Genomic DNA, 26,255 nt, shown 5'->3' on the forward strand with positions numbered 1-26,255 from the left:
GCTGCCTTGTAACACTAGGATTTCAGCTGGAATTTCTCTGTTTTCAAGGAAGTCACGTAGTCGGAAGAACTACAGCAGAAAACACATACTACATTTTTATAACTGAGGATTGCAGTAAAAAGTCAAGGACAAAAGCTATTTTCAGTGCCAGAATTATCAGATGCAGGAGCAAAATCCTAGCACATGAACAAGGACTCTGTGTCTATTGGTTATAAATGACATCATGCTTTCTAAAGAATCATGTTCATTTTTCCTACCTCTAGCAAATTGAATAGTCTAGAGCTCCCTCTCCTGGACATTATGATGTCTATCAATCTCGCTATCCTATACACCAGAAAGGCAGAATTTATCCACAGCAATACATCATTTCATGGATGTTTGTGGTCCTTCTCACTTGAGTGGACATTCTTTCAACCCAACATATAAAGTCATTTAATTCTGTCAAACAATGAGGAAAATCTTAATGATCAAAGCGAGAGGAAGTTCTCATTATACACACTACCTTTCGGCTGGAAAAATGACCATGTTTGCCCAATTTACTGTTAAGCGCTTCCAGGAACATCTCATCGGTGACTTTGCCGACATTCATGCAGGCGTCATCCAGGACGGCAATGATGCCCCTGTGCTGCTGCTCCACGAGGTCCACGATGATCTGATTGTTGAAGTAATCAATCTGTAGGACACAGCAAAGTGGCAATTCCAGAGGGAACCGGAAACCAGGAACAGGTGCAACAGCAGTGCCTCCATATGTATCAGGAATTTAAATCACTTTGGCGTCAAAGAGGTGAACGACACTAATGAGGGATAACGCTAAAATGAGCACACATTCTAACAGAGGTTTTTTTAAAAATGTATTTGTGGGGCTTCCCTGGTGGGGCAGTGGTTGAGCATCCGCCTGCCGATGCAGAGGACATGGGCTCGAACCCTGGCCAGGGAAGATCCCACATGTCGAGGAGCAGCTAAGTGCGTGCGCAACAGCTACTGAGCCTGCGCTCTACAGCCCGTGCTCCGCAACGAGAGAGGCCACGACAATGAGAAGCCCGCGCACCGCAAGGAAGAGTAGCCCCTGCTCGCCACGAGAGAAAGCCCGTGCCCAGCAACGAAGACCCAACACAGCCAAAAATAAAAACAAACAAATAAATTTATTTAAAAAAATGTATTTGTGGACTTTTTATCATAAAACATTTTGTCTTAAATGAGTACAGATCCAGGCAAAAATGATAAAGTGGATAATGTTTCTCCCTTCGCTAACTCCTGTTTTAATCCTGTCTTCATATCCTGCACCTAATCTTATTCATCAGACCCTCAATCCCTCAATCTGTTGGCTGTTAACCGCAAGACCCAGATTCCACTAAGTACCAACAAATAACCTTGAAGTATTCATTGATACTGAACTTGATGGAGTTAAGGTGTTTCCGAGAACTTGCATTTTTAGTCACACGGCCCTGGCTGACTAAAAATCCCAAAGAGTATCTCCTTCAGTTTTCCAAAAGTTAAAAAGCACATACGGGTCTAACAGAGGTTTCCAGGGTACAATATAAAAAATTTAATTCTGAGATATAAGTATCCGTAAAGGATAAGAATAAGCTTTCCATTTGCTTCCACAAGGCTGAATAAAGTTGTAAATAACTGCATGCTCTTTAGCCACCTCAGCACACACAAGGTCTGTGTAATAATCCTCTTCTACACCTGTCTATTCTGATAGCCTGCAGCATACATATCACCATACACACAGAAAGCACACACGGCCCTGACTCAGGAAAGCTGTAGTACCTCATTTGAAGACGGGCGGCTTATACATTTTAATCTTGCGTGTTGATGTGTCCCACCTCATTGAGGAGGTACTTGAACTGAGAGTCGTCCCCACTACCTTCTGTAAGATCGACACACTCACAATACAGTATTACTGTGTCTCATGGATCCCTGTTCAATGCTATTTAAAATCCAAGGGCTCATGCCAGCTATCTGCCTGTGGCTTTCAGCTCCATCCCTAGTCTTGCAAGTCCTCCTCTGTATTCCATGGACTGAAAGTCTGCAAACCGGGTGGCTTTTCTGCAAACTTTGTTTCTTATACTTTTCTGGTTTGTCTAAATCAGTGATTCTCAATAGAGGGTGACTCTGCCCCCCAGGGGCATTTGGCGATGTCTGGAGACATTTTAGGTGGTCGTGACTAGCAGAATGCTACTGGCATCCAGTGGGAAGAGGCCAGGGATACTACTAACATCCTACAAAGCACAGGACAGACTCACAACAGTTATCGGGTCTAAAATGTTAGTACAGAGATGGAGAAGCCCTGGTCTAAGTATTCACTTTTATTGTGGGCACTTATTACATTTCTCATTATGGAGAGAAGTTATTTCTATCTTTGGAAAAAATATCCTTAAAATATTCAAAGAGCAGGAACTCTGTATTAATTAACAGCTGAAATCGTAGACTTTGTGACTATGGAATTAAAGGTTACGTCTTTTGTGCCAAGAACAAGAGAACTAAGCTCCCCAAATTCCAGCTGTCTAATTCCAGCTGTCTAACGAAAAGTGATTAGTCTTTGCTGAAGAGTCAGGCAGCTTCTGGTTCACAGTTTAACGTGGCTTCAAACATTGCTTACCGTCGTGGGTTTCAAACTAGGTTCTTCCAGCAACCTGGTATTCCCAGGAGGTTTCTTAGCGGATGCAGGGGACAAAGAGAGATGAGAGGGGATGGCTCAGGGGCACAGGGCTCTGGGGCTCCCATCCTCACTCCAAATAGAGCAGCTTTGTGCCTGAGAGTCAAGTTCTCAGCACCTAAAAATGACTTGTAAACTACGGCACCAAAATCATGTAAAGGCGAATCAATTAGGGAGACAAGACGTTATGAATCTCTTGGTGGAAGTTCACATACCACCTGTGAAATAGACGGTGATCCTGACACCAGTCAAGACTCTAGATCTAATAACCAATGTACAAGACATATAAGGAACAGAGAAACAGGTTAGGTGACACCTCGGGAACCCCATTAGCAAAATCCAGACAGTGGGAAACTCTAAAGAACAAATGACTTATTCTCTCAACAAAAGATTGCAAGGAAAATAGAGAGAGAGAGAGAGAGAGAGAGGGAGGGAGGGAGGGAGGGAGGGGAGAGAGGAGAAAATCGATGGATGTTCAAGAGGCCTATCAACCAATCACAACGTAAGTAACTTATTTGGATCCAAATTCGAACAAACTGTAAAAGCAAAACCAAAAACTCTAAGACAATTGAGGAAATGTGAAATGTGAACACTGGCTGCATATTTGATGACATTAAGGAATTACTGTTAATTTTTTAGGTGTGATAATGGTGTCGTGCCTATGGTTTTTTATAAAAGTCTTTATCTTTTAGAGAAACACACTGAAATATTTACAGATGAAATAATGTGATGTCTGAGATTTGCTTCAAAATAATCTGGGGGTGGGTGGGGTACAGATGACACAAGACTGGCAACTCCCTGATAACTATTAAAACTGAGTGATGGGTACAAGGAGTTTATTATATTGTGACCTCTGCTCTTATGTGTGCTTGAAATTTTCCATAATAAAATTTTTTTTTTTAATTAATCACTATGTTCTAAAGTTAGGGGTTTTTAAAGGAAATACTTGCCCAGAATGGAGATTCTAATCTGGGGACCCGGGCTGTATTCAGTAACTATTATTTTGGAGTGAGCTTTCTGTTACCTCTAGGTCACATTTTTCTTGCTTTATTTCACTAAGAATTGTTTTAAAGGGCTTTTGCTCCTTTTTCAGATGCTTGGAATAGTCTCCTGCAACTGTTGACTTTTCCCTTTATCAACTATGCCTGTGGAATTTGATATTCTGATTGTTAAAGGATATTTTGGACCAGTATCTCTGAACCACATCTGAATAACAAGTTTTACGATTAAGTTTGCTATAAAAACCTAAGCCCCAGTTATAATTGTGTATTATGTTATGCAACAGATTCGTTCTAAGAAAGCTGCATGTAAACTTAACTGAATTGAATTACATCTTAAATATGCAATGAGACTTCACTCTTTAAATCAAAACTGTAGGTCTTCCTATTAAAAAGTAATAATACACCCTTTGCTTTATTTGTAAATATGTAGAATTCATACTACTATACTTGAACAAAATTGTTACGGTATTCTAACATTTAACACACGATGGATGGAAGGCAAAGAAGAAATTTGAAGCAGGAAAGCTAGTTATCATACCAGTATCTCCTTTTTCTGAATGAGAGGAGATGGAAAGTAGGAAGATGGGAAGGAATATAAAAGTAATTTAAATACAGCATTTCAAATAGCTTTTTACTGCTCACACCGGATATCAAAATACAAATACGGACTTCATTATCTATACTATTTGGCAAAAGGATAAACACAGAAATTTATGGAAACTCAGAGAAGTTTTTGATTTTTTTTGTCTGTCCTCAAAATTGTTCAAAAATACAAATTTCAAAGAAAATTACAAGGTCCCATTTCTATCGTGAACAGGAGGTCTAACTGTCATGTTTTTAGCTGTGATCTGTGGTATTGCACCCTGCATCAATCATACTGTCTGGCTGTATCTTATTGGACTAGTGACAAATACAAAGTTCACAGAGAGCCAGGAGAAGAGAGGTGATAACTGTTGTGTGACACAAAGGAAAGTAAATGGAAATCAAAGTTAATACAGCTGTTTTCACGCATGGGTTTCAGGGAATACGAACCTCATTAACCAAAGACAATAAAATGCCACTTGGCTTACAAAGTAGGAGAAGAAAAAAGGGGAAATAAGAGCAAAAAAAGAAAGAAGGAAGGGGAAGAAACTCAGTTTGGAAGCAAAGTTCAGCCAATTGAAGGCATAAGTTGCTGCCCTGAATAACTTATAAATGATGCTAAACTCTAACAGATGTGAATCAAAAAAACTACGTGGCATCAGCTGTAAAGTGAACGTAAGTTTACTGATTTTCAACTCAGCCTTTTCTGGGCACCAACCAGACAGTCGACCAAATTAGAGAAATCCCACCTATCGACCCTGAAAATGAACTGTAATATTTCAATACCCTGAAAAGGAAAGCTAAGGTTTAGGTGTTTCAAGCACCCAAGAAGATCAGCAGGTACCCAGGATGCTAAGAGTTGACGTTATCGTGAACAGTCTGTACGAGTCCACTCACGTGCTTCCAGGGGATCCCTTCCCGCTGGTACTCCTCCTGTTCTTGCTTCAGGACCAGCTGAATAAACAGCTGCTGGAGCTTCTCATTGCAGTAATTGATGCAGAATTGTTCAAAGCTGCAAGAAAAGGAATCAATTAGGCTCAAACAAATAAAAAAAAAATAAACAATAGGGTTTTCAGTACCTTATCCGGTTTACCTGTTGTTGTCGAAGATTTCAAAGCCGTAGATATCCAAGACACCTATAACCGTGTTCTTCCCGTGGATGGTGGTGTCAGAGTTCTTGACCTCAATAATATCATTGATGCGAGAAACAATCCAACAAAAAAGGCGCTCATATATGGCCTGTGATGAAAATGACACCGTAAATTCTTGCCCATTGGAAATGAGTCCCCTGTTTGGGTTTGTGATAAGTTTTAAATTCCTATTGAATTAAATTCGTACTGACCTCCTCCTTACCATTTAGCATAGCTGTTAATCCTCTAAGCTGAAAAATGCAGATCATCTGTTTAAAAATTATACGACGTAGCATGATGGTTGGAGTTTTAAAAGATTATTATGGCTCACTACATGTGTTGAATTCCAACAACATTCCTTAGGTGTGTTTCTGTGCCCTGCTAAGACCCATAATTTGCCTACTGCCTCATATAAGTCACTTCATGGCTTTATTTTAATCTCATCAACTATAAAAAGCAGAGAACCAATGAGTTCTATGCCCTATGGATTCTAAATATATAAACATTGGTTTATAATGCTAAATAAAGATCTGAGCCAAAAGGCCACCATTTCAAATTCCTTGAGAATCAAATACACAGTCAATGCACAAGGATACACACGCAAACACACACAGGGACAAAGGCACCACACACTCACACACATTCACATCCTGACACAAACGTGCGCTGCAATGTCACATCTTTAGAAAACCTTTCCTTAACATCTCCCTCCAGCAACCCGCTCTCTTCACCTACACACATCCATACACATCACCTCCATTCCTCCCCTCCCCCTCCCCCCTTTACGCTTCCAGCCACTCCAGTCTTCACTTCTCTCTCATGACTCCATTGAAATGGCTCATCAAGGACCCCAAGCACCTCTATATGGACCCTTTCTTGTACCTCTACAGGGACATCTTACTCAGATACTCAGCATCACTCAACCCAATTTCCTACTCTTGTCTTGAAACATTCTGCTCTCTGGGATTCGTAATATCACACTTTCTTGTTTGTCGGTTGGTTTTTGGCCATGCCAGGTGGCATGCGGGCACTTAGTTCCCCAACCAGGGATCAAACCCACGTCCCCTGCAGTGGAAGAGTGAAGTCTTAACCACTGGACCCGCAGGGAAGTCCTGAATCCGCACTTTCTTAGTTTTCCTCTTATTTCACTGGCTGCCCCTCCTCAGCGGCCTTTAGGAGGTCTCTTCCTCTACCTGATCTCTAAAAGCTGGAGCTCTCCCTAGTCCTCTCCTCTTCACTCCCTATCTCCTCCCCTTTAAGTCATTTCATACAACGTTAAAGGACGGTGATATAATATTACCCCAAACGTATCACCTGAATGCAGACCTCTCCTCTGAGCTCCAGGCTCCCATGTCTGACTGCCTACCTGACAATACTCTTGGATGTCTCACAGCTGTCTCAAACTTATGTCCTGTCTGGACTCTTGATCTTCCCACCTCCTAAAACTGTTCCTACCCAACATTTTTTTTAAATTTAATTAATTATTTTTATTTTTGGCTGCGTTGGGTCCTTGTTGATGCACACGGGCTTTCTCTAGTTGCGGCAAGCAGGGGCTACTCTTTGTTGCATCGTGCAGGCTTCTCATTGCAATGGCTTCTCTTGTTGAGGAGCACTGGCTCTAGGTGCGCAGAATTCAGTAGTTGTGGCACACAGGCTCAGTAGTTGTGGCTTCGCAGGCTCTAGAGCGCAGGCTCAGTAGTTGTGGTGCACGGGCTTTGTTGCTCTGCAGCATGTGGGATCTTCCCGGACCAGGGCTCGAACCCGTGTCCCCTGCATAGTCAGGCAGATTCTCAACCACTGTGCCACCAGGGAAGTCCTTCCTACCCAACTTTTAACCGTAAATAAATAGAAACAGAAACTTGGGGATTCATTCGCTCATTAAATGTTTGCTGGGTACTTGCTCTGTGCAGCTTGTGGGAGATACTGTACCAAGTAACATGAACACTGTCTCTGTCTCCAAGGAGCTCAGGGAGTAGAGTGAAGGAAAATCACACACAAGCACGCACAGATGAGGTGCATGGGATGTGAGGAGACTTCAACCTGTTCAGTGTTCAGAAAGGCCAGGCATGGCTTCTCTGAGAAAGTGGGCTGAGATCAGAAGGATGGTAAGAGTTAACCAGGTGAGAGGGGAGAGAAGAACAATCCAGGCAGAGGAAACAGCATGTGCAGAGGCCCTGTGGCTGGAAGGATAAAGGGATAAAGACAACATGTAAGGCCTGAGAGAAGTCTAATGTGGTAAAGGGGAGAAACGAGTCTGGAATATGGCAGGAAATGAGACAGGAGAGGTGGGTTGGACCATGTCAGAAATTATCTTTGATTCCATCATCCCCAGAACAACAGGTCCTGTGGATTTTATTCTCCAGATACAGTTTGTCTCAAATTATCCTCTTTTCCCCATTTCCACTGCTACTTTCCCTGTCCAAGCTGCTATCGTCATCCTCCTGGATTACTGAAATATCCTCTTAATTGGTCTCTTTGCTTCCACCCTTGCCCTACTCACTGCTCCATAAGATTCTCATACTAAGGTCAGAGCCCCATAAGATTCTCATACTAAGGTCAGAGCCATCATTTTAAAAATTCAAACTTGATGACACTGCCTCTGCTTAAAATATGCCACTCTCGGGCTTCCCTGGTGGCACAGTGGTTGAGAATCCGCCTGCCGACGCAGGGGATATGGGTTCGTGCCCCGGTCTGGGAAGGTCCCACGTGCCGCGGAGCGGCTGGGCCCGTGAGCCATGGCCGCTGAGCCTGGGCATCCGGAGCCTGTGCTCCGCAATGGGAGAGGCCACAACAGTGAGAGGCCCGCGTACCACAAAAAAAAAAAGAAAAAAAAAAAATATGCCACTCTCCATTGCATTTGGATAAATTCGAATTCCTCTGAAGACTAAAAACCAAGCAAGAGGTTTACAAGAGTAAAAAAATGGAATATGTAGCAACCTAATCAACCAGCAAACAAGAAAAAGAGAAAATGTAAACTTGGGAAAATAAAATATTTGCCACATGGATAACAGACAATAGGTTAAAGTTATGAGCTCTTACAAATGGACAATAAAAAAGATAACAGCCCCAAAGAAAAATGTACAAACATATACCCAAGCAGTTCTCAGAACAGATGTAAATACTTTACAAAAATAGGAAAAGATGCTCAAATACACTAGCAATGAAAACTAAAGTAACAATGAGGTATCACGGTACACCCAGAAAATCAGTCACTTAAAGCTTCAGATCAGGGTGTCCTTTGACCTGCTCATTCCTGGGAAGCCATCTAACTGAAATAAAAGCACTGGTGTGTAAGGAAAGATGGACAAGAATTTGCAGCATTGTTTGTAGTGGCAAAAAAAAGGCAACAAGGTGAATGACATAAGACGTGGATGGTTAATAAATTATGGTCCCATCACCACACAGACACTAAAACAATGGGTCCGCCAGTTGGCTTGAAGGAGACTTGCACGAAGCATTATCGAGTGAGGAAAGCAAAACGAAGGGCCACAAAAGGGGCCTGTGCAAGCGAGGGGCCCTGACCTCCCCAGTCAGTCGGCTTCTGCTTTTCTGAGAATGTTTCTGGCAGCGATGCTCACAGCCATGGGGTGCTGAGACCGTGCTGGTCAAAAAGTACCACTCTGGTTTCAAAAGGCTTAACCTACTTTCCAGGAACGTCTGAACACCTCCTCATAGAATTTCACTAAAAGTGAAACTGAGATCAACACCAGGCTGTGAGATAATAGAAAATATACTGGTCTCTGCCCCTGGTTCCTGGCACAGAGCTCTTGAAACCCTTGGAGTTTCCTAAGTGATAAGGACACTCGGAGCATCTCTTGTTCTGATATTTGTCTTGGACCCCACCCCTGACCCGGGGCTCCTAAAACCCTTGTAAATTTCTGAGTGATAAAAGCATTAGGAGCATTTTTACTCTACGGAGGTGACTCTGAGTGTGCTCCTAGCTGGGGGCTGGGCACCAGAAACACCAAGCCATGATCAGAAGCTTGGAATTTCCAGTCCCACCTCTCATCCTCCAGAGAGGGAAGAGGGGCTGGAAATGGAGTTAATAATTGACCGTGCCTACATGAGGAAGCTCCATAACATCCCCAAAGTACAGGGTTTGGGAGCTTCCCAGTTGGCGAACACATCCACACACTGGGAGGGTGATGTACGCCAACTCCACGGGGACAGAAGCCCCTGTTCTCGGGACCCTCCCAGACTTTGCCCTATAAATCTCTTCATCTGGCTGTTGGTCTGTATCCTTTATCATATCCTTTAATAACCGGTAAATGTAAGTAAATGTTTCCCTGAGTTCTGTGAGCCACTCTAGCAATTAATGGAATCCAAGGAGGAGGCTGTTGGTACTTCCCATCTATAGCTGGTTGGTCAGAAGCACCGGTGGTAAGCATGCGCGCGCGCGTGTGTGTGTGTGTGTGTGTGTGTGTGTGTGTTGGGGGACAGGCTTGCGGGACTGAGCCCTTAACCTGTGGGGTGTGATACTATGATACTATCTCCGGTAGACAGTGTTAGAATCGAGTTAAACTGTAGGACACCCAGCTGGCATCACAGAGAACTGGTGGTGTATGGAAACAACCTCCTCCCCATGATGTTAGAAATTTTGGTACCAGAACCCTCACAAGGCAGACACAGCGCCTTTAAAATCCCACCTTAGCGAAGGCATCCCTGCCGTAGCTGGCTTCCTGTTCTGTGTGTTGCTTGTCGATGATATCACGACCCGTAGCCACCGTCCGGTAAAGGAGGGCTTTCTCAACCATGTCTGTCTTGGTGGACAGCAATTCTGCTATGATAGATACAAGCCTGCCATTTTCAATCAGAGGCATGTCACCATCCACTACAAACTTTAAATTTCCCTGTATCAGAAGAGAAAAACCAAGACACACCACTTCCAGTGAGATTCTGAAACACGCTGTCAGGGATATATTTGCTAGTTTAAGAGAGAATTCCAAGGGACCTTGTTTGGAGCGCCTATTTTCCTAAATACATTAATATCTCAACATATAAAAACCTAGTGTTTTATGCATTTTTTCCTTCTCCAGACACTCATCTATACTTTAATTTTCAGCATATGTTTTTGATGGATGGAAATTTTACGTTTTTATGTAGTCAAATCTATGAATCATTAGCTTCAGGGTTTTTCTTCGGTGTTATACTTAGATCATTCCTACTCTGAAGATTTTATGAATATTTAATGTTTTCTTCTATTCCTCATACGGCTATTCTTACATTTAAGCTTTTTATCCACCAGGATGTATGTTGGTATGTGGTGTAAAGTAAGAATTTAACTTTATATTTTCAGATGGTTAGTTGCTCCGACACACCATTCATTGAATAGTCTAGCTTTTCCTCCTGATTTGAAATATTACCTTCATTACATATTAATTTCCACCAAGTTTTTGAGTCTGTTTATATTCCACTCATTCAACAGGCAATAAATACTTATTAGCCGCCTACCAGGTGTCCAGCACATGAACTAATCTGTGGCTTTTACTATCATTTTAAACCTGGTGGAATTAGTCGTGCCTCCCCTCCCCTGCGCCCCCTACCCTACTACTCTAACACATTTTATTCGACCTTCTTACATGTTTATTGTTCTAGGTAAATTCTAGAATCATTACGTCAACTGAAAAACAAAATTCCTCTTTGGATTCTGAAGGATTATTGTAGCACCGTATTTAAAAACTAGTTGAAAGAATGAGACAGTTTAGAATGTTAAAGTCTTCCTAGTCAGGAACATTTAAGAGATTGTTTATATACTGCTATATAATATTTTTCATATAGGTCCTGTGTATTTCTGATTCACTTAAGAGTTAAATCTCGCCACAGGAAAGCGAAAGGTCGTTTTTATTCCAGATTTGTATCCATGTTGTCACTCATTCACTACCAGGTTGCATGTTCATTATGCTTTCAACATCTCTAATCGTATAGACAGTAATGAAAGGACTCTGACTGATGGTTCTTTACTTCTAAGGTTGGTGTGATGTGTGGAAAATAACCTGTGCGTAAGTGGGCCAGGGTGGTCCGTGGTGTTGGCTGCAATGAACTGGATGTGCTTTTAAGCCAGTCATTTCCAGTCTATAAAATGAGATCAGCAAAATTCTAGTTCTAGAAATCTATGATTCTATGTTTCAAATGCCTTTAGAAATTTGCTCTGTTCAAAAGATTTTAGCTTATCCCACTGGTGGTCACATGACTGCTGAACTCTTTTACCTTTGAAATTAACCAGTTCGAAGTCTGACATACCAGAAAGGCAGTGAACGAACTAAAGCCACAGTCTCAAAACCCACGGTGGCTTGGAAAATCCCTCATATTATTAGAACACGTAGGAGGAAACTACAGATAGAGTAAAGTTCTTCAAAATGCCAGAGGAATTTTCTCTACATAAATTACTTTTTACAAAACCCCAAACCTTCTGAAAGAACATCCTAGTCCCACAGGGAGGTGCGAAGAATTCCGAAAGGCGTCCCCACTCACCAAGTGAAGAATAGTACCCAAAATTTTATACACTGTTTGAATCTCCTCGGGCTGGAAGCCAATGACTTTCATGGCGTCAGCTACTACCTTGAATTCTGCAGCATCATTGATAGACGACTAGGAATGAAAACAGGAAACTGAGGTCACAGACACTGCATGTGAGCATTAACATCCAAAAACTATGAGACTAAATTCAAGTGTAGCCAAGGCCTTGATGTCTTTGGAGTAAGTCATTGAAGGGATGATGGGTATTCAAAGAAAATAAAAATGGTTTCGGGGGTAGAAACATAACGCAGCACCCACAATGCCCAACTGTGAGAGTCGCCGTCACCTAAGACAAGCACCAGGAACATTTCTGGAAACTTCGGTGTGGAAGCAAGTCCTGAGCTGGCTCAGAGAAGCTCCAGGATGGGTGGAGGAAGTGGCATGACATGTGAGACCACAAATGGAAACTCTTGACTGACGGAGCCTCCGAGACATACGCCTGGCTACCTACTGTCGTCTGTGGCTTTCTGTTCCACAATTAGTCTTGTCCTGGCTGGAAACAACACTCCCACATGTGTACGGTCAGGCTTTCTACTCCACGGGTGGGGAAGAGCGGGCCTCCCAAAGCCAAGGGGCCTGCCTTGATCGTTCAGCAAGCTAGGAAATGGTCTGGGACTATCACGTCACTTTTTCAGGCATTCAACAAACATTCAGCAAGTCAGATCTTTAAATGGCACAGAAGTGCTGCCGTAGAATAAATGTCTGTCCCCCAACCCCCAAATTCGTATGTTGAAATCCTAACCCCCAAGGTGATGGTGTTAGGAGGTGGGGTCTCTGGGAGGTGATTAGGTCTTGAGGGTGAAGCCCTTACGATGGGATTGGTACACATAGAGAAGAGACCCCAGAGATCCCTTGGTCCTTCTGCCCTGTGAGGACACAGCAAGCAGGCACCACCTTTGAACCAGGAAGCGTGCGTTGACTCTGCAGGTGCATTGATCTTGGACTTCCCGGCCTCCAGAATTGTGAAAATCAACTTCTGTTGTGTATAAGGCACCCCAGTTTATGGTATTTCTGTTGTAGCAGCCCAGCTAGACCAAGACGGGGGTTCAAAGATAAATCGCCTGCCTTGAGGATCTGTAGCCCTCAGGTTGGAAATACAAGTGTGTCAATAAAATTTACAATAAAGCAACGGTAACTGCCTATCTTAGCAGTTTTCCCAAAGCAGCACCTGCGCAGGGCCTGATCTCTTCCTTGGTGAGTTTCTGCTCTGGCCGGGACACAGACATCTGGCCTGATGCTCACCTGCCAAGGAAGAGCACAGGGAAGATTCCCCTCTGCCTGATGAGCACGTGTTCCTCTAACGTCCAGGACACAACCAGGCAAGCTCTTCCCCCTCCCAGCTCTCTGAGTGAGACAGTCAACCTTGTAAAGTCTCAATTTCCTCGTGGGTACGATGGGCATAATAACACCTTTCCTACAGGGTTGTTGTGGGAATGGAATGAGAACTTATATAAAGCACCTCCCTAGCTCCTAGCACATAAAAAGCACTTGAGTATCAGATATTACTATTACTAGATGTTGCAACCATGTCGAAACTGCAAAGAAACCAGACACAAAGTCTACGTGTCCTCCTGAGGACAACTGTCAGCTGCTTACCTAACAGGCATTCCCCAGCCCCGCCTCTTTCTTGTTGATAGGACCCTGATTTGTTTACCCCTCCCTGAGTGCACCCGTTCTTCAGAATTGGTGCCAGCCTCAGGAGGTAAATCTTCATTGGTCTAAACAAATCACAGGGACCTTATTCCCTTTACCAAGTGATTGGTCAGCCACGGGCATGTGATGCCATTCTGGTCCATAAGACATGAGGTTTCCCTAGCTTATCAAGGGTTACGGCCAGGAACGTTTCCTCTGCCTGTGACTCCTAGAACTGCTGCTGTCATTTGGGGACCATGAGGAAAATCAGCTGTAGCAGACCGGCCCGATCCAGTGACGATGGTAGAACTGGTAAGTGGGAGAAACAAATGAACGTCTGGGTCCCTATCAACACCGTTAAGGCACGGAATTAACCACGTCTGGAACTGCCCCATCCTAGGGCTTCTTGTTACGTGAGATAACCAAGTTCCTTATTGTTTTGGGTGACTTTTAATTGGGTCTTACCTTACTGCAACCCACAGGGTCGTAATTGTACATGAGTCCTATATTTTAGAATAGCTAAGTAAAAGTATGATACACAGAGTGCAATACTTTATAGTTACTAAAATCATTCTATTAATTTATATTTGTTTACATGGGAAGATATTAATGATTACATTATAATCTAATAAAAGGCTTATTTCATCAGGATTTGTTATGAGTCCATGAATAAATATATACACATAAACTGTTATCAATAATTATCTCTGCATGGTGAGCTTTAGCATATTTTTATTTCCTTTTGGTTCATCTTTATTTTAGGTTTTGACTGTGATCATGTATTGCTTCTTTGTTTTTATTAGAGAGGCAGAAAAAAAGGAGGGGGAGGAATAGGAATGGAAAACTTTGATGGAAAGGGAACCTAAGCTAAATTTAGCTTTGAAAAAAAGGCTAAATGTTTATTTAATGCTTGCTTTCTGTGGGGCTCTACATGACCGGGTCAAAAGCCACTTGGTCAATAAGACAATTTGATTTAAAAAGAATATTTTCAGTCACTGGCTTTTTAAGTGTTGATTTTACAATCCTTTATACATCTTTAGAGTACCTCTGACCTATTCTCAGAAAGCTGGAGTATTGCCTTCTGGTGTTTTGTTTGCTTTCAATTAATTTTCAGCCAAACATCCTGTTCTCAGATGACTATAAAAGTAAAAAATTCATGCAACTTAAATTTCAAACAATGGAAAATTAATTGCAAAACGCTAAATATCATTTATTTATATGCACAATAATAAAAATACCATTAAACCAGTAATGCAGGTATAATTAGCTTAAGATGAAGAGCAAAAATTACAAAAAAAAAAAAAGAAACACCTCCCACATCTAGATTCTTTCCTTTTATAAATTCTTTTATTTTCCCCCCAACTACAAAAGCTGTGCATTTTCAATTACAGAAAAGATGTGAAATGCGGAAAAAGCAGAACACAAATATCCATAATCTCATCCATCCAGAGTTAAACAAGTAAAACCCTGGTGCATTTCCCTCCAAATCTTATTTCATGTATGTCTGTGTGTGTATATGTGTGTGTGTGTGTGTATGCCTATGTGTGTGCGTGTGTGTGTGTGTATACACACACACACACACCTTTCCCCCAACAAAATTGGATAACACTGCAATTACTGTTTTATAACCTATCATCAATAAGCTACTATATTACTAGGATTAGCTATAAAATGGCTAGCAGAAATTGTATTATATATATAGCAGAAAACTAATTAGAAATAAAAGGGCAAAAAGATCTGCATATGTGTGAGCAAGGGCTTACATGCAAAGGAAGGGGAAAAAAAATGGAAAAAAATTGAAGGCTGAATAGAAATGCTCCAAGGGTCACAAAACTATTTCTAGAGTACATCAAAATCATTATTGGAAAAAATAGTGAATGGCAATCTTTGATATCCATGTTCAACCACAGTGCTTTTATTGATTGATTGATTGATTGATTTTTAACCACAGTGCTTTTAAACTTTCTTTTGTCTTACCAACTTGCCTTTGGCCAAATGACATGGTACCTTCTTTTGCGGTGGATTTCCTACTTGTAACAATATTTTTATAGTGTCAAAATAAAAGTAATAGGATTAAAAATTTTTAAAAACCCCACAAGATCATAAGAGAGAAACTTCTTTCCTATCGGATGGTGATAAAATACAGTAATGGGTAATTAAGCAAAGTTACTGAGTCAATAATATATTGAATCTCCGTCCCTGAGAATTTTAAAAATAGAATAGAATAAAAGAGCCATTCATTTGCCTAAAGGCAGCTGCCTGGACCAGATAATTATTTAATGTCCCTTCTGATTCTCTGATTCTATTTCTGAATCATCTCAAAAAGGAAACTCTTACCTTTAATTGGGCTCCAACATGGATGTAGTTGTAGGATGAAAGGGATTTCTGGAGATGCAGAGAGCGGAGCATCTGCTCTGAACCTCCTTGGAGTAGCTGAAAAATATTTAATTAAAAATAAGTTAGCAAAATACATCCTGAACCCAACACACCATGTATTCTTACTGGTAGCCTAGCTTTTTTTCATTTTCTGGGCTAATTCACTTGGGTCCTCCTGTTCCTAGCTTTGAAGATTATTTTTTTAAACCTCGAAGGTAATGGCTTCAACGTCATCAGTGATGATGTTATACAGTCATGAGGAGAGTTCCTTTAAAAGTCTTAGCCCTTTCACAACATAACTGGCATGAAAGGTTTTGCTTTGACTGCGGCCATTTGTAAAACAGGAGCTTGCGCTCTGTGGTGGTCACGCGTTCAGCAGCCTTGTTATCTGGGCAGCATAGGGTGATGTTTCAAATTCAGAAAACGTCAGTATTGCCTCAGAACTAAGAGGTGTCAGCGGCCAGTCACATGTTGAATCACACTGGAAACAAACAGCTTCTCCTCATCCATCTCTATATCCCAGGAAAGGACAACTGGGTAACCAGGACTGTAGTGTCGGACAGAGACAAATGCCAACACTTTCACTCAAGTGCGGAAAAAGTTACAGGTTCCTGAAACGAACAGAACTCTTATATTTGGTAGAAAGCTAGTTTATTGGAAGCATGGCGAATTGTCAACAAAAACACAAATACAATACACATAGTCCTTCTACGTAGAACATGCATTTTAGAAGGCAATACATTTAAATCCTCTATATTAAACTGCACACTTTGGTTTCCTGAAAAGATGTAACTATTGGATTTTTAAAATTGATTTTTTTAACGAAAACAACCTGAATTTCTATTCCCATCTCTGGAACACCCCAATATGGGAACAAAAGCTTCAATTCAAAAATAATACAAAATTAATTTAACATATTCAGAATGTACCATTTCAAAAGCTTTTAGGGTCATTAAAATGTTACCTACACTGCAAAGAAACACAAGGGATGCTCAACTAAGGCAGCTGTCTGGTTGGTTAACCACCTGCTAGCTCTTTATAACAGCCATGCTCGTCAAGTCTCTGAAGAAGCCCACGGGGTAGGGTGTATGCGTGTGTGCACACATGTGTAACGTATCGCGGGCCAATGGAGGCATGGGAGGCACAGGACAGGAGAGAGCCCCAAATAAAAACATCCATTTCCTGCACAACTGAGCAAATGGTTGATTATCTGCATAACAGATTACTAACCTGATAGAAAGAATGAAAGCTTCTTTCTCCTGGCTGTTGCACAATCACTCTAGACTGGAAAAAAAAAAAAAAGCACATTAAAATCATTAATCTGATGAGGGACACATATACAATGCAATACTACTCAGTCATAAAAAAGAATGAAATAATGCCATTTGGAGCAACATGGATGGCCTAGAGATTACCATACTAAGTGAAGCAAGTCAGAAAGAGAGAGACAAATACCATATGATATCACTTATATGTGGAATCTAAAAAATAATACAAATGAGCTTACTTACAAAACAGAAACAGACTCACATACATAGAGAACAGACTTGTGATCTCCAAAGGGGAGAGGGGATCGGGGGGATGGATTGGGAGTTTGGAATTAGCAGACGCAAACTATTATAGAATATATAATATAGAATGAATAAACAACAAGGGCCTACTGTAGAGCACAGGGAACCATATTCAATATCCTGTGATAAACCATAACGGAAAAGGATATGAAGAAGAATGTACACATATAACTGAATCACTGTGCTGTATGGCAGAAATTAACACATTGTAAAAATCAACTATACTTCAGTAAAATAAATTTTTAAAAGATCATTAATCTGAGAATGTACTCCTAAAAGAAAATGAGAGCCACTTTCCCAGGGAATCCTGTATCAACAGTGCACTGAAATGTCCTAAAGACCGCACGGATGGGACCAACCTAAAACTAGATCTCCTCTATGGGGTTTTCTGTGCAATTTTTTGACAATTCTTTTCACTCTTTTAAAAACAGAGTTCCTTAAACTTTCTGAAAATGAAGTTATTTTGATTTTTTAAACCTAGAGCCTAAAGAGGAAATTTTTTGGGTGGGGGGATTGCAAGTGGGGAGAATAGGAAGGAATGTTTAGGGAGGAATCTTCTCAACATTCCCTTCCTGAGGGTCTGCTGGCATTTCAAAGAGCAATGCCTTATATCCTGTAATAAAGTGAGCTGAACAAAATCCATATACAGAGACCTCTGCTTTAGATGGCTTCAGAAAGACTGCTCTTAAGAGAGGACTCAAAATGTATGTTCATTCAAGGGGATTCTTTTGATTGAGCATGTACATAAAGTGAAGCCATGAAACATTCTGGAAAAAAGACTGATAATAACTGGCACTTCCTGTCATTTTTCAACTGACTCTGATAAAACAAGATTTCCTTAACAGTCTGACTTCAGTTTAACAAACAAAAATAAGATTTATACTGCATTCTGCTACCATAAAGATTGCTATGGTGTGACTGAGATGGAAAACACTTAACTGGGAAGGCATGTCAGTTCAAATCTGAGTACAATTCAAGGTGGAGACTTAACCTAGTAAAGTTCAATCTCAACTGTAATAACCAGGCGAATCTACTCAAGATTAGTTAGGACACAACCTCTCTGGCAGTCCCAAGAGGAGTTTTAACTGGAATCGTCTACAAATTGGGCCTATCATTCACATGGGCAGATAAAAACACACTCTAAGTTTTCACACACCAAATGCAGCATGCTTCATAATTAGGCTGCAAGATCACAAAGTACGTCTATGTTACTATAAAGCAGTGAACAAAGAGAAACTAGAAGAAAACGAGATTGCCAATTAAAATAAAAACATGGGAGGATGTGTAGAAGGAATAGAAGTGATTAGTCCTAGATAGGTTTTTGTTAAACCTTACCCAAAAGTTGGCACCCCTCACCCCACCCCCCCACCTAAACCTTTACGTACAAAGTCTATAACTTTTCCCAGCTTGATACTGTAAGTGCTAATAAGAGAACACAAAAAGAGATTATTTTGCCATAGAAAGCTAACTGAGGAGCAGGAAGGGACAGAGAACAGCATTAAAAGCTACTTTGGGGCGATGAAAGAAATTCTACTAATATAATCAGGTTTTAAAAAAAAAATTCAGCATTAACAGACTCATAGATACAGAGAACGACTTGATGGTTGCCAGAGGGGATGGGGTTGCAGGGGATGGGGTTGCGGGGGATGGATGAAATAGGTGAAGGGGATTAAGAAGTACAAACTACCAGTTACAAAATAAATAAGTCACAGGGAGGTAATGTACACAGGGAATATAGTCAATAATGCTGTAAACTTTGTATGGTGATGGATGGTAACTGGTCTCACCGTGGTGATCATTTTAGAATGTATAAAAATACTGAATCACTACATGGTACACCTGAAACTAATATTGTAGGTTAATTATAACTCAATTTGAAAACACAACTCTAGGCCAAAAAAAAAAAAAAAAAAAAAATCAGCATTTGCAAACATTACCCTCAGAAATTAAGCACTTTTTACCTTCTCCAGTAAGTAGTTATTGATATGTCCACCAATAGGGTCCCCCTTGAAATCAAAGTTGATATCCATGTATTTTCCAAACCTGCTTGAGTTGTCATTGCGGTTGGTTTTGGCATTTCCGAAAGCTTCCAAGACACAGTTGGACTTAAGCAACATATTCTTCACTCTTTAACACAGATAAATGAAAGTCACTGTAAAAGTTTTAAAGGCCGGGGCTTTAAAGAAACTAAATTTCATTAAAAGACATGCAAATTTGTGTACAAAGATGCTGACTGTAACATTGTTTGTAACATCAAAAAATATATTATTACAAACAACCTAAATGTCCACCAATGTGGATGGATAAAAATAAATTTTTGTTTCCCAGTATAATATGTAGTGACATAGAAAGATGTGCAGAATACATTAATGAATGAGAGATAAAGTTGCAAAATAATATGTATTGCAGGATTTGTGTGTGTGTGTGTGTGTGGTGTGCACGTGTGTGGGGGCATGTGTGTGTGCATACACACACACGTGTTAGTAAATGCTTACAAATCTGGAGGGTACAGCACACTTCACTATGGTTACCTAGGTTGATGAGGTAGGTAGGGTGCAAGTTCAGGGAACTTTCATGTTTTACATCATGCTGTAAATTTTAGTTTTTCTTTTAAAACGAACATATTTTATTTACATAAAGAAAAATCCTAGAAAGAGATGTCTGAAAAGAACGGGTGATACAGAAAATGATTCCATTTTTTAAAGTTCTTGCTTATAAAGCCTAGTGAAATTTACTGCATTTGGTTAATACATCATAAATGTGGTCTTGATTAGTTTAGAAACTGCTCATCATTTCGTTTGAAGCTGTATGGAATCTCTCTCTTCGGTACCAGGTATTTAAGTCATTCTTTATTCGATGAATGCTAACTCTTTATAGAGCAGTCTCTCCCAGTGGATGTATTTTAACTTCATTCTAGGCTTTACGTCTTTGTTTCTATTTCACTGACAAAATTCCTCTTATATGGGCATATCGCCGAAATAACCTGATGTACCAGATCGCCTGGTCCTTCCACTACCACTGTAAGTGACCCTACAAATTTATCTCCTCATGAATGAAAGTATAATTATAATTGGGGCAAGGGAAACTGCTTGCTTATGGTAAATAAAGGAAAGTGTCTATAAAACCGTGGTAAGATATGCTCTTAAAAAACTAGTAAATGGGGCTTCCCTGGCAGCACAGTGGTTAAGAATCTGCCTGCCAATGCAGGGGACACGGGTTCGAGCCCGGGTCCGGGAAGATCCCACATGCCGTGGAGAAATTAAGCCCATGCACCACAACTACTGAAGCCCGCGCGCCTAGAGCCCGTGCTCTGCAACAGAGAAGCCACTGTGATGAGAAGCCTGCGCACCACAACGAAGAGTAGCCCCCGCTCGCCACAACTAGAGAAAGCCTGAGCGCAGCAACAAAGACCCAACGCAGCCAAAAAAAAAAAAATGATAATAAAAAAACTAGTAAATGTAAATATGCCTTACTCCACTGTACCAACTGGGTTTAGAAATAAAATTAATTTAGTTCTCAGCCAGTTACTCTCCTCAGCTCCAAAGGAAATTTTAAAAACTTACTTATATCCTTGTTCTTGTCCTATTAGGTTGCAAAGTCAGAATCAGAATTGGGGATATATCACTATTAAGAAAAATACCTCTTTTGACCTGGCAATCTAGCCCAATTCTACCCATGCAGGGTAGTCTAGTCCAAATTCTCTGCTTTCAGACCAACCCAGCTTCCTTTCTCTCTATTCATAAAACTGAAGATTGAGATGTCTATACGGAATGTGACTCTTCTGTAAATAAATACTGAGCCTCAAAGTAGCAACTTTGGAAAGCTCTTATTTTTTCCTCTTCAAAAAGTCCACACCACATAAGAAAGTCAAGTCATGTTGCTTTATAGCCACACTTCCTACTTTCTTATTTTTTAAAAAAAACCATCCCTTCATTCCTTACATATTTACTATGTAAATACCACGTACCAGACACTCTGCTGAACACTGGGCCCCAGACAGTGCGTACCTGCTTTATCACTCATCTTGCTGTGAGCAGAGCATGATGTGGCCTGAAACCCGTTCAGGAAATGAACCCTATGCAGAGCTTCTAATACCAAGGTTCTGCTTCTAGCAATGATGGAACAGCGTGGATCTGCCTCCCAGAGTCCCCCTTTCACTCTAGGGAGTGTAGAACACAGTTTACAAAAGATGCTGGTATAGTAGAAAGAGCAAGAAACCTGTGAGAGCTTGAACAATACAACTACCAGTAAAGTATAACATCTTTGCTGAGCACACGTGACACTGAAGGCTGCGGTGATAGACCAGAATCACCTTAGCAGTATCTTTCTATTAAAAACAAATATAGAAATCGAGGGATATAAATGAAAGTACAGGGACAGTATGCAGGAAGGGAATCAAAGTAATTTAACCATTAATAAACACTCCATGCATATCAGAGTTTAGGCCTAACCTAGTCAAGTCTGTATAGAAAATGAAGCTCCAGTGAGAACTTCCTCCCATTGTTAGACTGCCCTTACCTTTCAATCTCCGCTCTCTGACTGGGGTTGGTGATGGCCGCAATGTACTGCATGATGTACTTACTGGCTTCCGTTTTACCAGCTCCACTTTCCCCTGGGGAAAAATTGTGCAAGCCTTAAGAGTACAACTTAAACCAAGAGGAATAATTTTTAATAGAATAATTTCAAGTTTTGACATTAGTTATTCATTTGAAATCCCTTATGTTTCATTGTTTGTTTTTTTGGGGGGGGGTTGAGTTATTTCATCCTGTCGATATGCGATTGGTTCTAACAGACCTGAACATTTGAAAAACTTCAGACTATTGTAGAAGCAAAATAACAGATTACAGTTCAAGATTTACTTAGTAAAAATATCGAGGGATAAAACGTGGTAAACTAATTCCTTATAGCCTTAGTACTTAGTGACTCTGAAGTCCAGTGGAAAAGAAACAAGAAAGTGACAAACAGTGGCCATGGCAAAATTCATATAACTGTTTTCTATGGCAGAGTTTTAAAAAATCTTAATGGGGATGAAATAATTTTTTCAGAAAATTAGAGCAATTTTAGTGAAAAAAAAAAAAAGCAGCAACCTCCAGACATATGGTGTCACAGAAAAAGCATGACAACTGACATAGGGAGGGGAAGGGGGATAAGTTTAGAATTATCAACCCAGATTTTTAAATGTTTATCCCTTGTGACCCAAAGCTCCACTTGTAGAATTTTATACTCTAGGAATACTAAAAATACTAATATAATCCAATGATAATCTTCAAAGGTTTTCAGACTATTTCTGCAGACTACACTATGTGTTATAGCTAAAATCTGAAAATAATATGCCCATCAGTAGAGGATTGGGTAAATAAATTATGATTCAACTATTCAATGGCATGCTACACAACTGTTAGAGAATGCACTACTTCTATAGGTACTCTAATGAAAAGATGTCCACTAGACATCGTTAAATGGAAAAACAAGTTATGTAATAGCAGTTATAACGTAATTCTATAATTCTATATTTATAATTACATATGCATGTGTGACTATACGTATTTGCACACACTGAGAAAATGTTTAAAAGGATAAATGCTTTATTGTTCACAGGCGTTACTGCTAGAATTTGGGGGGGGGAACAAGGTATTCAAGGGAAAGGGACTCTGTGCTTTCACTTTATACACTTATAAAATTGCCTCCCGCTCCACCCCGCCACCTTTTACAATCAGGCAATAATACTGCCTTCAAAATTTGTTTTAGGGCTTCCCTGGTGGCGCAGTGGTTGAGAGTCCACCTGCCGATGCAGGGGACAAGGGTTCGTGCCCCGGTCTGGGAAGATCCCACATGCCGCGGAGCGGCTGGGCCCGTGAGCCATGGCCGCTGAGCTTGTGCGTCCGGAGCCTGTGCTCCGCAACGGGAGAGGTCCGCGTACCGCAAAAAAAAAAAAAAAATTGTTTTAATAAAATGTAGCCTTAGGATATAATTCTTCAACTCCCACACTAAGTTGCCTCACTTCTCTGACCCTTAATATCCTCATCTGTGAAGTAGAAACACAACTGTCCTACTTACCAATCAGAGAGCTGCACTGATAACCAAAATGGAATAAAGATCACCAAAGCCTTGTAAAAGTATAAAGCCACTCATGCGAATATGAGGTATTATTAGCACGAAAAAAAAGTCCCACAGCTTGGGAGAGGGTATCCTGGGTCAGCGGGCAGATATTTTCTTGTTCCCAACTCACTACACAAGATTCCTTGAAGAGCTCAGCTTTACAGAGAGGGCTCGGCTCCTGTGCTTGGGCACCCAGGGTCTGTCACCTGACGCCCTCTCTGCAGCCTTTAAAGCTCTGGCCCCCAGCTCTGAGAGCCTGTTTCCAGCCCCCAGGCCTCTGTATGTCCCTGGTCACTAGCTCCCGTCCACCAGTCTGACTTGGAGTTCATTCTTCCTTTTTGGTACCTCAGGATTTCCATTTTCCTGGTTTCATTCTGTGATTATTTAAAATAATTTCTGTTAGATTCTTATCCAGTAGTTTTCCGTGTTTGAGATGGGAGGATGAATTTCCCATGTCACCTCAGTCTACAAAATTGACCAGAAGTCCATCCAAACATAATATGTAATGTGTAAATGAACCAAGATTAGCAGATGCTCAGAAATGATAGAAATAATCTGGCATTACATTTTTTTTTTCTCCTATAAAATTACTTAAGCTTTTAACTTCAAAAAAGACCTAATCAATTGTTCGGACCCTTGAGTACCAAGTAAGTTAAATACATATTGACCTTGGAAGAACAGGGAACTCCTTAAATACCTGATATCACAATGCAAGTGTCCTTTGATCGCCTCTTCATAGCCTTGTAAGCAGCATCAGCAATGGCAAAAAGATGCGGAGGTCTCTCGTACAGTTCACGCCCTTTGTACTGCTCGATTGTGTCTCTCCCATAGATGTTCAACAACTTGTAGGGATTCACAGAGACCACGACTTCTCCAATGAATGTGTAGATGCGCCCTTTTTCAAATCTGCACAGAAGCCAAAGAAAAGGAAGATGGAGCTGTGGTTATACAGAGATGCTATTTCTTTCCTATGAGTCTCTCATTTCCAAGAAAATCCAAACATCCCAGGGACTATTTCTGAAGTGACATTTCACGGTTCTGAGTTTACTTTTAGAGATAATGCTTGAGGCTGGGTTCCTTTGGATGCTGCTGGTAGAAAAGACCAGCAGGGGTTAGAAGCCAAGAGAGAAGAAAGAATTTAATACTTTGGAGGCTGGGGATTTCCTAATTTCCAAAATTCAGAAGGGTAAGAAATAAAAAGAGTTGAAGACAACCTTAGAGCTCTAGGAGGAAAAGATAACAGAAGCCGGAGCAGGTCTTGAAATCCATTTAGTCAGATTTTCAGTTGTAAAGAAAATTGTCCAAATACGTTTATTTCTTCTCCCTCTTGAAATCCCACTAAAATGTCAGTAAAGGAATAAAATAAACACAGCAAAATCCATACCAGAGAGAATGGTAGAGGAGACATTTCTGGCATAAATCGAATTCACTTTTTAAAAAAATGACTGCCTAAAATTCCACAGTGCAGATATACCCTTATTTATTCAATCATCCCCCCTTCCTTCCTGCTATTATGAACAATATTGTAGAAAGTACTCCTGGCACATAATCTTACAAATCAGTGCCTTTATTTCTGTGAAACGGATTCCCAGGACTGGGATAGCTGGTTGAAAGGTACGTGTATTTTAAGAAGTATAACATGATCCCACCACTCGCACATTTAAGAAGCTAAAAAATCCACCCTGTATATGTATATGATATGTATATAAATTGTACATATATTTTGTAAATGATTACATGAGCATGGAAGGCTGCATATTATGTCTTAGGGCGATGAGAAGGAAAGCCAGAGGAACTAAGAAAAAGAAACCCCAGCATACATGATATTACTCCAATTGCGCAAAATCACGTGTCTATATTTGCAAAGAAAAAATTCAATATAAAATTTAGAAAACCCATATATATTTACCATCGACACATTAACTCACACATATAAACACATATGAACCAGAGTGAGGCCAACACCCAAATGGACGTTTCTACACAAGTGGCTGCCACTACACTCTCCACCTGCCGAGAGGCACAGGCAGAGAGAGCTCGCTTCCAAGAGCTGGGAGAAGGGAACACCAGGACGGGAGAATGCTGGTCCATGGACAGCGGCCGGGTCTCTGAGCACTCCTGTTGTAGAGTCACAGCAGCAGAGAAATAACTAAAGCATTTGAGACCAAAGGGCGATACCCTTAAACTCCCTTTACACTGGAATGAAGGCTGTCGGCTATAATTAGGAGTGGAAACAGACATGCTGATAATGTCAACAATAAATAAAGGCCAAGATTTTTATCAAGTAGTGTATGTTTAAATAAGAGTTACTGACCACTTTAAGGTTTTCTGTGCATTTTTCTCCTGTGGTTTTCCTTTGCATCCTCCCCGCTGTTGGACAGAAAGTTTACATGGTAGCTAAATGCACCAACCCTGGAATCCCTGACACCTGAGTCCAAAGGTTCACACTGCAAACTTAAGAGCAGCGAGCCTATGAAAGCTGCTTTAACCTCCATGAGTTTCAGCCTCCTTCACCTGTAAAATGGAGATAATTATACCCTTCCCTCCCTCTGGCATTTAGTACTTAAAAAAAAAAAAAAAAAGCAATTAATCTTATGCATCCAATTATGTTCTGCATGAAGGAGATTTTTAATGAATGCTTTTATTTTATTAACATTGCTATGAAAATCACGGCAATCCCTACACA

The 26,255-nt window shown here is 40.8% G+C and overlaps 1 protein-coding gene across 11 annotated transcripts in view; it reads right to left on the reverse strand.

Annotated features, from left to right (window-relative positions):
* The window catches only part of MYO1D (myosin ID), a 344,153-nt gene that overhangs the window by 224,810 nt on the left and 93,088 nt on the right, over positions 1-26,255 (reverse strand). For 10 of the 11 annotated variants that reach the window (XR_016388918.1, XM_089900792.1, XM_089900794.1 and 7 more), the window contains 10 exons: positions 24,267-24,475; positions 21,989-22,082; positions 19,432-19,597; positions 17,130-17,183; positions 15,861-15,956; positions 11,847-11,963; positions 10,022-10,225; positions 5,339-5,484; positions 5,143-5,257; positions 503-673 (listed from right to left, as the gene is read on the reverse strand). Coding sequence is in view for 10 of the 11 variants with exons in the window: in XM_089900792.1 (XP_089756918.1) it covers positions 503-673; positions 5,143-5,257; positions 5,339-5,484; positions 10,022-10,225; positions 11,847-11,963; positions 15,861-15,956; positions 17,130-17,183; positions 19,432-19,597; positions 21,989-22,082; positions 24,267-24,475 (1,372 nt within the window). In the remaining variant the exon portion in view is untranslated. The remainder of the gene's footprint in view (positions 1-502; positions 674-5,142; positions 5,258-5,338; positions 5,485-10,021; positions 10,226-11,846; positions 11,964-15,860; positions 15,957-17,129; positions 17,184-19,431; positions 19,598-21,988; positions 22,083-24,266; positions 24,476-26,255) is intronic. The other variant, XM_089900787.1, reaches the window with a different exon arrangement.

The sequence above is a fragment of the Delphinapterus leucas genome, chromosome 19, assembly GCF_059928025.1.
Source record: "Delphinapterus leucas isolate spDelLeu-1000000601 "Yukka" chromosome 19, BTC_Dleu_Yukka2, whole genome shotgun sequence".
Taxonomy (NCBI): Eukaryota; Metazoa; Chordata; class Mammalia; order Artiodactyla; family Monodontidae; genus Delphinapterus; species Delphinapterus leucas.